General features: G+C 40.9%; 1 protein-coding gene across 2 annotated transcripts in view; it reads right to left on the bottom strand.

Annotated features, from left to right (window-relative positions):
* The window catches only part of bcas3 (BCAS3 microtubule associated cell migration factor), a 312552-nt gene that overhangs the window by 189441 nt on the left and 113109 nt on the right, over window positions 1–10002 (bottom strand). For both annotated transcript variants that reach the window (XM_032508209.1, XM_032508217.1), the window contains exons 21-22: window positions 9117–9313; window positions 8615–8712 (exon numbers count right to left, since the gene is read on the bottom strand). In XM_032508209.1, the coding sequence (XP_032364100.1) occupies window positions 8615–8712; window positions 9117–9313 (295 nt within the window). The remainder of the gene's footprint in view (window positions 1–8614; window positions 8713–9116; window positions 9314–10002) is intronic.

The following is a 10002-nucleotide window of genomic DNA, read 5'->3' as shown; positions in this document are numbered from 1 at the left end:
ACATGGAAGCACAGGCACACATGCACTTGCTGTATAACACTGATGCTGGAGGGCATTCCATCTCTCACAGATTATAAGCGCACCAACACAAAAACACACACACACGGGGGGGGGGATAACAGCAGTACAAAAACCTGATCAGCACTCACCCATATCAATCCATGTCACTCCCTGATCTCTCTCAGTCACGCACTCACTTGCCATAAATCCCTACATGTGGCTAAACCATTCCCGCTCTGTAGTCCCCGAAGCCTCACACATGCATGCACGCACGCACACACACATGCAAGCTAACACAATTCCTGAAGTCTTAAAAGTGACGGAAAGCTAAATCTCAGAGATGTCAGAGAGGAGATACAAGGAGTGTAGACAGAAAATGGAAAGAAGAGGTGGAAAGAAAATAAGAGGAAGAAATATTTAAGACAAGCAAATACCCTCTGTTCTTTTTGACTTGGTTACCAGTAGAGTTGCTCCAGTTGAGCAAAGATGTCAAACATCCTATGGTTCCAGCTTCTATCTCATTATTGTTGGTTGGCAAAACATGCAATTTACTGCTTAAACCCAGTGGTCCCTGCCATTTCAAATGTATGCTGTGGAGCCAAACGTTGTCCAAATGTTTACAATTGTACCAAATTTGCCAAGGTAAATGATACACAGGGCACATTATTACAAATGGTTCTATTTGAATGAATGGTGCAGCCAATAAAAACATGGAGTCTTGGGTTGCTCAGAGTCAACATGAAATAGCTTCAATGAAGAGCTGGAACAAGCACTGTTCACGGCAATATACATACCTTAAAGCTCATCAGGGTTTAAGATAGGTTATTGGAACTTGTGCTGACCATTTTTCACTAGTTATATTAGTGACACATCAACAGATCAATCAATAAGGAAAAAATGACTGCAACCTTAACTAACATTCACGTGGTCTCAAAACCCTCATTAACATTGTGACCCCAAATGATGATGATATGAAAGGTCTGTGTAAACACAGAACAAATATGAAAGCTGAGGTGTCTTTCTGCTATCCCCTCCTGCATTAAATTTAGAATCACCAAAACTGTAATAAGTACTGGAACACAATGAAAGTGTTCATTCTGTAACTGGCCTTTATCAAAAGCTGGCTATATGTTTTTATCTGCACGTTTACCACAGTAGCCCTGAAAGTAAAACTCAGGACTGTTGGACCAAATTTTGCATTTAAAGCAAGACTTGAAGGATTGTACGAGCAGACATTGAGTCCCTGCTCTTCTCCAACATCCAAAGAGAAATTGATCTGCGTCTGGAATAGACATCTCAAACCACCAGGAGCTATTCCAGGAATTCCAGGACCAGCAGGTAAACCATACTTAAATGTGTCACTCGCGTTACTGGTCCTTACTTTGCTTCCGTTTCGTTCGGATTTTCCATCAGATCATCATTCTCACTCTTTCTCTTCCTGATAGCTATCTTTGCCTTATTGCTGGTGATGACAACAGAAAAAAAGGAGCAGTGATGGCTGCAGAGATCTGCGGCTATGTCTTGTCACCAACCAATGGGTCACCAAACACACCCTGAGGCGATGCACAGGATGGGTGGGGGTGGGGGGGGGCAGAGTGGCAGCAAAGTGACAAAGGTGCCTATTGATAAAAAATAAAATCAGGAGACGAGTAATGGAAGAGTGGGGAGAGGGGGTCACGGGAAATGAGGGTATTTGTCTTTAAGAAAGAGATCGGATGGCCAGGCATCTTTCTGGCCTGCCCGATCACTGTTGTCAGTGTGGCCACTATAGCACAAAAATACAAGGACCCTTTATGAGGCTGGGAGGTAATTGTGGGGTATAGGTTACTTGGGTATGTGTGTATTAGAAAAAGAGAGAGACAGAATACCACAGCACAGGTGCCTAGTCTTTTAAACGACTGCTCAAGTATGAAGGGGAGGAGAGAAGAGGGAGGGAAAGATGGCACGCAAAGTGTGTGTGTGTGCATGTGTGTGTGTGTGTGTGTGTGTGTGTGTGTGTGTGTGTGTGTGTGTGTGTGTGTGTGTGTGTGTGTGTGTGTGTGTGTGTGTGTGTGTGTGTGTGTGTGTGTGTGTGTGTGTGTGTGTGTGTGTGTGTGTGTGTGTGTGTGTGTGTGTGTGTCTATCCTCGTCTTTTTATTCAGTCATTCATAGCCCTCTCTTTCATTCTCCTCCAGCCGCTGTGAGAACAATAATGCGGGGGAAAGCCCCTTCTCGCCTCGGGGTGGTGCTGATGGTGGTAAAGAGGTGGTGGGTCACTGGGACAAGGAGGCACTGTGTTGATGATGCGTACAGGTGCATTCACATAAAAGAATGGTTGAAGCATTCCCGTGTTGGTGCATGATTTAGTTCATTGACTACTAACTTCTACAATTACACTGGTATTTGACCAGTGCATGCTGAAGCGTTTTTTTAAATGTTTTCTTTATCTTCAAGGCAGCCATTGGTTTCATTCAAATTTGTCAAGACAACATTTGTTCTTAGCAGACACCTCATAGAATCACAAAACATCTTACCTGATGAGGAAACTACTAGTCCTGCAAACTACAGGCCGGTGAAGTATGAAAGGGACGAGCTGAATAAAAGTGTGTAGAAAAATAACAATAAACGCAGATGCTTCCACACAGGGCACAAGGGCTCACTTAAAGGTTTGATTAAAACGACGTCAATCATGTGGTACAGGCCTCACAGTTACCACATCTCAATCCAACAGAACACTTATGGGAGATTTTGGAGTGTCACAATAAGACGATGTCTACCAACATTATCAAAAAAGGTATTTTTCAAGAATACTGTTCATGCTCCCAGTCAAACAGTGAATCAATGACGAGAACTGAAGCTTTACTAACAATGAGATTGTTTTAATGTGAAACTACCAATCCCTGGGAAACAAACACACACACACACACACACACACACACACTACAGATATACTGTGCACACAACCTCAAACACAGAGTGGGTGAAGGTAAGTGAGCTGTGATAATGTGGGGTGGATGTGGCTAATGGCTGATAGCTGCTGATCCCACACTGATCAGGGTTTTGCGGAATCCTGCTAATGGATGACACTAGACCTAATTCACAAGGCAAACATAGAGTATACACCATAGATTGTATAAAACTACACATACAAATACATATCTGAACAAATGCAGGACAAAGACAGATACAAGAATTCATGGTTAAACTGAGTATAGGCTAAAACTCTGTTTTGAAGGTCTTAGTTTACATTACAAATGAATCTTCAAACTGTCATTCACTGTTTTAAATGACAATTAATTTAATTTGGAGTCCTATATTGGTCATACATGTCAACCTGTTTTTCCATCTAACATCCAACACATGCACACACTTTCACACCTCAGAGTTGGTTCAATCAACACTGAGTATATTCACTCTGAGCTAAGCTTGTGCGTGGTAAATAATTTAAAAAAAAGATCAAAAATGAAGCTTGCTAGATTGTAAATTTTAGACATCTAACAGCATTCAGTGGCTTTATTTCAGCTTCTTCAACAAATGTAGTATGTTATAACATAGTCACTGAAATGCTGTTAAAACACGTTACGACTATATGCAGCCTATTTCAAAAACTCCCTTTCAAATGACATTCTGCAGCTGCACCAGGAACCTGCTCACCGGAAATGTTAAGACATAATCTCAAATTTGATAGGAATTTTGTACCATCACACCATCAGTAACAGAGATAATTATTCATTGAGCCTACGTTCCTACATGTCTAAAGCTTAGCTTCAAGCTGATTTTTACAATTCAAACAGAGATTACACATTATGTGCAATAAACTTTTTTTAGTTTGGCCTTTAATTGATAAGACAGTTGTAGACAAGAAACAGGGGAGAGATGCAGCAAAGGGCCGAAGGCCAGAATCAAACCCTTGGCCGCTCCAGCAAGGACCAAACCTCGGTCCATCGGGCGCACGCTCTACCAGGTGAGCTACCAGGGCGCCCCTACTATAAACATTATAGTGGAACTGCTCTAACAAACTGACAGCTGTCACTGTGTACACTGAATCACTGTTAAAAAAAGGAAAGAAGTTTTATTTTGTCCTGAGGGTGACTTGATGCTGTGTAATATTTGAATGCGGGGGTGCCCCGGTAGCTTATCTGGTTGAGTGTGCACCCCATGTACAACGGTTCAGCCCTTACCCGGGGATTGATTCCTGCCTGCAGCCCTCAAAACTCAAAATGAGTTTTCAATCATCTTACTTTCTGAAACAGAGCCCAGTGTCTTCAGCTTGTTGTGAAAAACCGGTTCCATCTCACCCTGCCTGCTCTGCTCTGCCGCCAGCTAACACACTATCACTGATTCACCACCACAGATAAATCATACACACGCAGATGGAGACAAACAATGAGATGTGGTGACAAAGACAGGGACGTACTGTAAGTACACACACAGACACACACTGAAGATGACAACAACAAAAACAACAAAATGGCCGATGCCACAGACAGAGTTTTGTTGTTATTTCCTGTTTTGGAGCGGGGTGGCTTTCTCTGCAAAGTCAAAACACGACAGTGCGGATGGGGACTGGGAGATTTATCAGTGCGCACGCGCACGTACACGCACCCACACACACCCAGGATTAAATACTCTTTCTTTCAATCTTGCAGTGTTATCTTTCTTTCAGGTCTGTCTCCTTTTCTTTCTTTCTTGATATGACCTTCTGCCACTGTGTAGTCTAGCTAGGATTGAAGCCGCCTCTACACACACACAGACACACATACACACACACACACACACACACACACACACACACACACACACACACACACACACACACACACACAAGGCTTGGGGTTAAGATAGGGGGTATTGATAACAGCTACACATTAGTCCTGTATATTGCGACTGGTGGAAAGTGAGACAGTAACATTGGTGTTGGGCTCCCCTGTCCTCTCCATAGAGAAAGATATGCTGAGTCAAGAAGCCATGACTGGAAGCACTACACAACATACATTTGGTGTGTGTGTGTGTGTGTGTGTGTGTGTGTGTGTGTGTGTGTGTGTGTGTGTGTGTGCGCGCGCGCGTGTGTGTGTGTGTGTGTCCCAATGCAGATGGCGTCCCATCACCTCAGGGAAGGCAGAGATAAGCAGAGTGTATGGGCTGAGATAAGATGGGAGCAGACACTGGGGAGACTGACTGACTGTAAGTGAGTCACTGTAGGGAAAACTGCAGCTTTATGGCCTCGCTGGGCCTGAGGGCTCTGAAGGAAACACTTTTATTCTAATAGTAATGGCTGCAAGACATGAGTCGGCCACAGGCTCATATGTCACAACATGAACACATTACATGGAGGGCATATAAATGTCAGTGTACACAAACAACTTAATGAGCAGTGTGAACATGTGCACTTCGCATGTGCATTTTTAGTAAGGAAAGACTAAAAATATTTACAATAAGAGTGATATTATGATGTCAAAACGGGTGACTAAGGGTGTGACACAGTATGTACAGCCAAAAACTGTGGTGAATACAGATTAAGTCAGTTTTCACCTTTAATATTCCAAATGAGTATTAATTACACAGTTTTAAGTGTCAAACTAGTGTTGAGAACTATGGAGGAAATCAATATATTAATAAGATTTTTTATCAACATACTGTATATTCTGATATATGTATAAGAGATTCAATATTTAATACACAGATTTATGTCAATCTATTACATCAGACAATACTCTGATGACATGACATGTTTCATCATTAAATGATTCCACATTAAGTTGATATATGATAATACTAAATTCTCTACCAATGTGAAATTAAGGAATCACCAAAAATGGAATTTACTGACATAAAAATGTATAAATTTCAAAGTACTGAATAGGCACAATATTACTGTCTCTGATGACTTCAAATCCAAAACTGTTGTTATCAACTTTCAAAATCTCCTATCAGTTAAACCTGAAAGGCTACAACGTTCTCAGAAATGTGTCAACATCAACGTAACAACTTAGTTTCAGTTATCAGTTATTTTTTGTAACGAGAAATGGATGATTTCACTTTACTTACATATCATTTTACTCTGGTCAAAATTTGAGGTGCAATAATTGTCTGCAAAAAATGATGCTAGAGCCCTTTAAACTCATATTGGTAAGTTCTGCTACACACAGTCCTCAGAGGGTGAGACAAAAGTGATGCGTGTGTGTGATAAGAGGCGGCGCCATGGCAGTGGCAGGACACAACAATGAACACTCCTTACGCACACACACGCACACTGATAAGCATCACCTCCATCCCTCCGCCTGGCTCTGTCCCTCTGCCTCTCTCTGCTCTGAACCAGTTAGGGAAGGAACTGAAAACACTGAGGACACTGGCTAGAGACAGAAGAACTGCAGATATATACGATTTTGAGCAGACGGAATGATACGAATAGAGATGGAGGAGAGAGAACGCTAAGGTCAGAGGATTAGACACGGGTGTAGTTTAACGGCCCAGGTTAAAGCAAACATAAGAGTTTATCCCACTGGTCTACCTTTGTCTTGTAATCATTACTGAATCACATACGCACAATTATATAATCAGTTTGTAATAGCTTTGCATATTTATTTACTTGTTACAATTAAATACTAAAAGGTGTAAAACTATCTTTATTCTAGTGGCACACTTGACTAGAAATTAGAATATGGAAAACAAAACTCTCAATCAAAAGCCACTTGGAAATACAAGAATGGATACCTACTGTTTTATGCAGTATAAACTAAATTGGGATCAAATGTATTACATAAATTCTGCAATTCAATATGTATTCAATTGAGCTGTAAAAAAGTTTTTATACAGGAAGTGTGTGAATGATGTTTCAAACTAGTGCATGTTCAGTTGACAAGAAAAAAAAGGGGTAAAGATATAATGGTCAAACCAAAACTATGTTTTTATAACAGCTGTGTGAGGTGCAAAAGCCCCTCTCGTTATGTGTTTAAAAAGTAAAGACAGGTGGAGAAAACAAAAAGATACTCTCAGATATGTGAAACTATTTGTGACACACTTTTTTGTGACAAAGGCTGTAAATATTTCTTGACACTTGAATGAAAAAGCCAGGAGTGGCTATCTACCAGTGTGAGGGCAGATCGAATGAGTGAAGTCTCTGTCACAAGACACAGCAGATAATGCCACATACGCCACAATCGCTCCTTTATCTCTTTTATCAAACAAAAGGCAACAGGATATAATGTCACGCAATAAGTGATGGTTTCCTCACCCACACTGGCAGTAAGTACCAGGCATAATCCACACACACACACACACACACACACACACACACACACACACACACACACACACACACACACACACGTAACAGCATTACACTTTGAGACAAAAAGACATATTTTAAAGGGGAAATCCTCTCGTTTCTGTGTGATTGGATTAGCCATCGTAACCAGATTAAAGAAGACATGTAGAGAGACATCAAATTCACTTGAAACTAAATCAATCCTGTTCAATGGCTGTAAGACTTTGCAGGACTATATAAACAATCACAGTCTTTTTGGTTGCAGGATACGGGCACAGTGCACACAACAACAGGAACATTCACAACTCTGCGTGGTGGGACGTAGCAAAGCTGCTGAACGGCTAGTGTAAAAGAATAATAACCTATAATCCACTTGAATGTGATTGTGCTGGTGTTAGACAACAGCAAAGGAAATGTCTTTACCATTAAACTCATTCTCATTTCACTACAGCAGGCTGTCACCGGAGTACTTTAAATAGTAGTTAGAGTAGACAGTAATATGGACAGTATATGAATATCTAAATCATAATTGTAGATTTTTGTTTTCCTATACAACTGTTATTTTTTGCATGTTTACATGTTATTAGCCACTTTTGAGGACATTTTGTAAAGAGTGGATGTTAGTGAACATTTTAAAAACTTGGGCAAATGAGCAAACCAGTTCTATTAAGATTTCCCACTTGTTCATTTTAAGTGTTAATTTACTGTTAAGTGCCAACCCATTAAAATAAGTGAAGTGACAGAATATTTTGTACTTGTATAGTGATAGTATTAACCCTTACTAGGTCCTCAGTATAAATCATATTGAGTAACAAGCTATCCGCATTGCTAAACACAAGAAGAAGAAGAAGAAGAAGAAGAACAACAGAGTCAATACTAAGGTAATGGTAAATGAGAAGCAAATGTTTAGTTTTTTTGAACTAATAGAGAGATAACTCATACTTTTTCGGCTGCACTGTGATTTCAGCTGAGCAGTCTCCCTATGTCATTTTGTAGGATTTTTAATTGAACTTTTGCAGTTTAACAACGTCTTTGCACCATGTTGTTAAAATGATGTTAGCTTTAGAACTGCTATAACATTTTCTTTTGAGGTAAGATAAATTACATATCTTTTGTTCTGTATGTTGTTCCTTTGGTTCTGCGTGATGCCCACTGCTACTATTATTATTACATTAATATTAAATATATACTGTATATGATTTCTTATGACTTAAAAATGGCACACATAGACAGCGCCTCAAGAGATGGAGTTAAGATGGATAAGAATGAACTACATCTGAATGAAACAGGTAGAAGAATGATGATATAGAAAAACCAGAGCAGAAGACGAGGTTTTCAAATACAGAGTGAACCAATAAAGTTTCCTACCTGATCCTGCGTCCATGATGTTGGACTGTCCTCTGCGATCGGCCACCAACCGCGATGAGCCGGGCATGCTTACTGGCTCCGAACGTACCGGCTGGATCCTGCACACATACAGTATGTGAACATTAATATACATACAGTGACATCTAAGGGCCTCAGATGCGTGTTTGACTGGGTTTAGTTCCAGATACCCATAGGGGAAGATTTGAGTGGTTGTTTCAGTGTTGCCTACACTAGAGGGATTATTATGGTAAAATATATATTTATAAGAAAAATATTCTTATAGGGATCTGTATGTATATATTATATACAGAGTGAGCCCCCCCACTGTCATTTCTTTGAAAGAAATGTGTATGTATCTTTTTACAAATCCTCTTGCAAAGAGGGTTTTAACATAAACACAGTGATAACATAGTATGTATTCGTACATTAAAATCTAGCCTAATGCAGCTCTAAGTCAAGGTTTTTACTACTGGGTGGATTATTTTTGATACTTTCAAAGTACCTCAGGCTGTGTAGGTCCAGGTCGTCTGTGTCGAAGTCCAACAGGGGCTGTTGGACGTCAGCGGGGCACTGGGACTGAAGGACTGAGGACGAGGACGAGATGACTGTGGTCTGGCCTGAAGGGTGAATGGTCTTAAACTGAAACTGGGGGCCCATCCACAGGCGCCGGTGGGGCCCTGTATGGGTCACAATCTCCACCTGAGAATACAAAGGTAGAACTTAGTTAGGAGAGATTTATTAGTCTTCCAAACATAACTGGCCGAAATCTTGCAATGCTCATGTTTCACAAAAGCTAAGTGCAAATGCCAGCATGCTAACATTTATTTATTTTATTTATTTATTTATTATACTTTATTAATCCCACAAGGGGAAACTATACTTTTCACTCTGTTGTTATTACACACATTACACACAGGCCTGAATTACACACACATGCTCAGGACCTACACATGCACTAATGGAGAGATGTCAGAATGGGGGGGCTGCCCATGAGCAGTTGGGGGTTCGGTGCCTTGCTCAAGAGCACCTTGGCAGTGCCCAGGAGGTGAACTGGCACCTCTCCAGCTACCAGTCCACCACCATGCTTTGGTCCGTACGGGGACTTGAACCAGTAACCCTCCGGTTCCCAACCCAACTCCCTATGGACTGAGCTACTACCACCCCACGCTACTACACAACATGCTCACAGTGACAATGTTACTGTAACATGCTGACGTTTAGCAGCTAATATACCTTGGTAATCATGTCAGTTTAGCATGTTAACATTTGCTAAACAGCACTAAACACTAAGTACAGCTGTGGCTGATGAGAATGTCATTACCTATGTAGGTATTTGGTCATAAACCAAAGTCACATGGCAATCCTATGAAGAACCACAATGTCTCTTC

The sequence above is a fragment of the Etheostoma spectabile genome, chromosome 3 (assembly GCF_008692095.1).
Source record: "Etheostoma spectabile isolate EspeVRDwgs_2016 chromosome 3, UIUC_Espe_1.0, whole genome shotgun sequence".
In the NCBI taxonomy this organism is placed as follows: Eukaryota; Metazoa; Chordata; class Actinopteri; order Perciformes; family Percidae; genus Etheostoma; species Etheostoma spectabile.
Note: the sequence above shows the minus strand (reverse complement) of the source record. Positions and strands in the feature narration are given on the sequence as shown.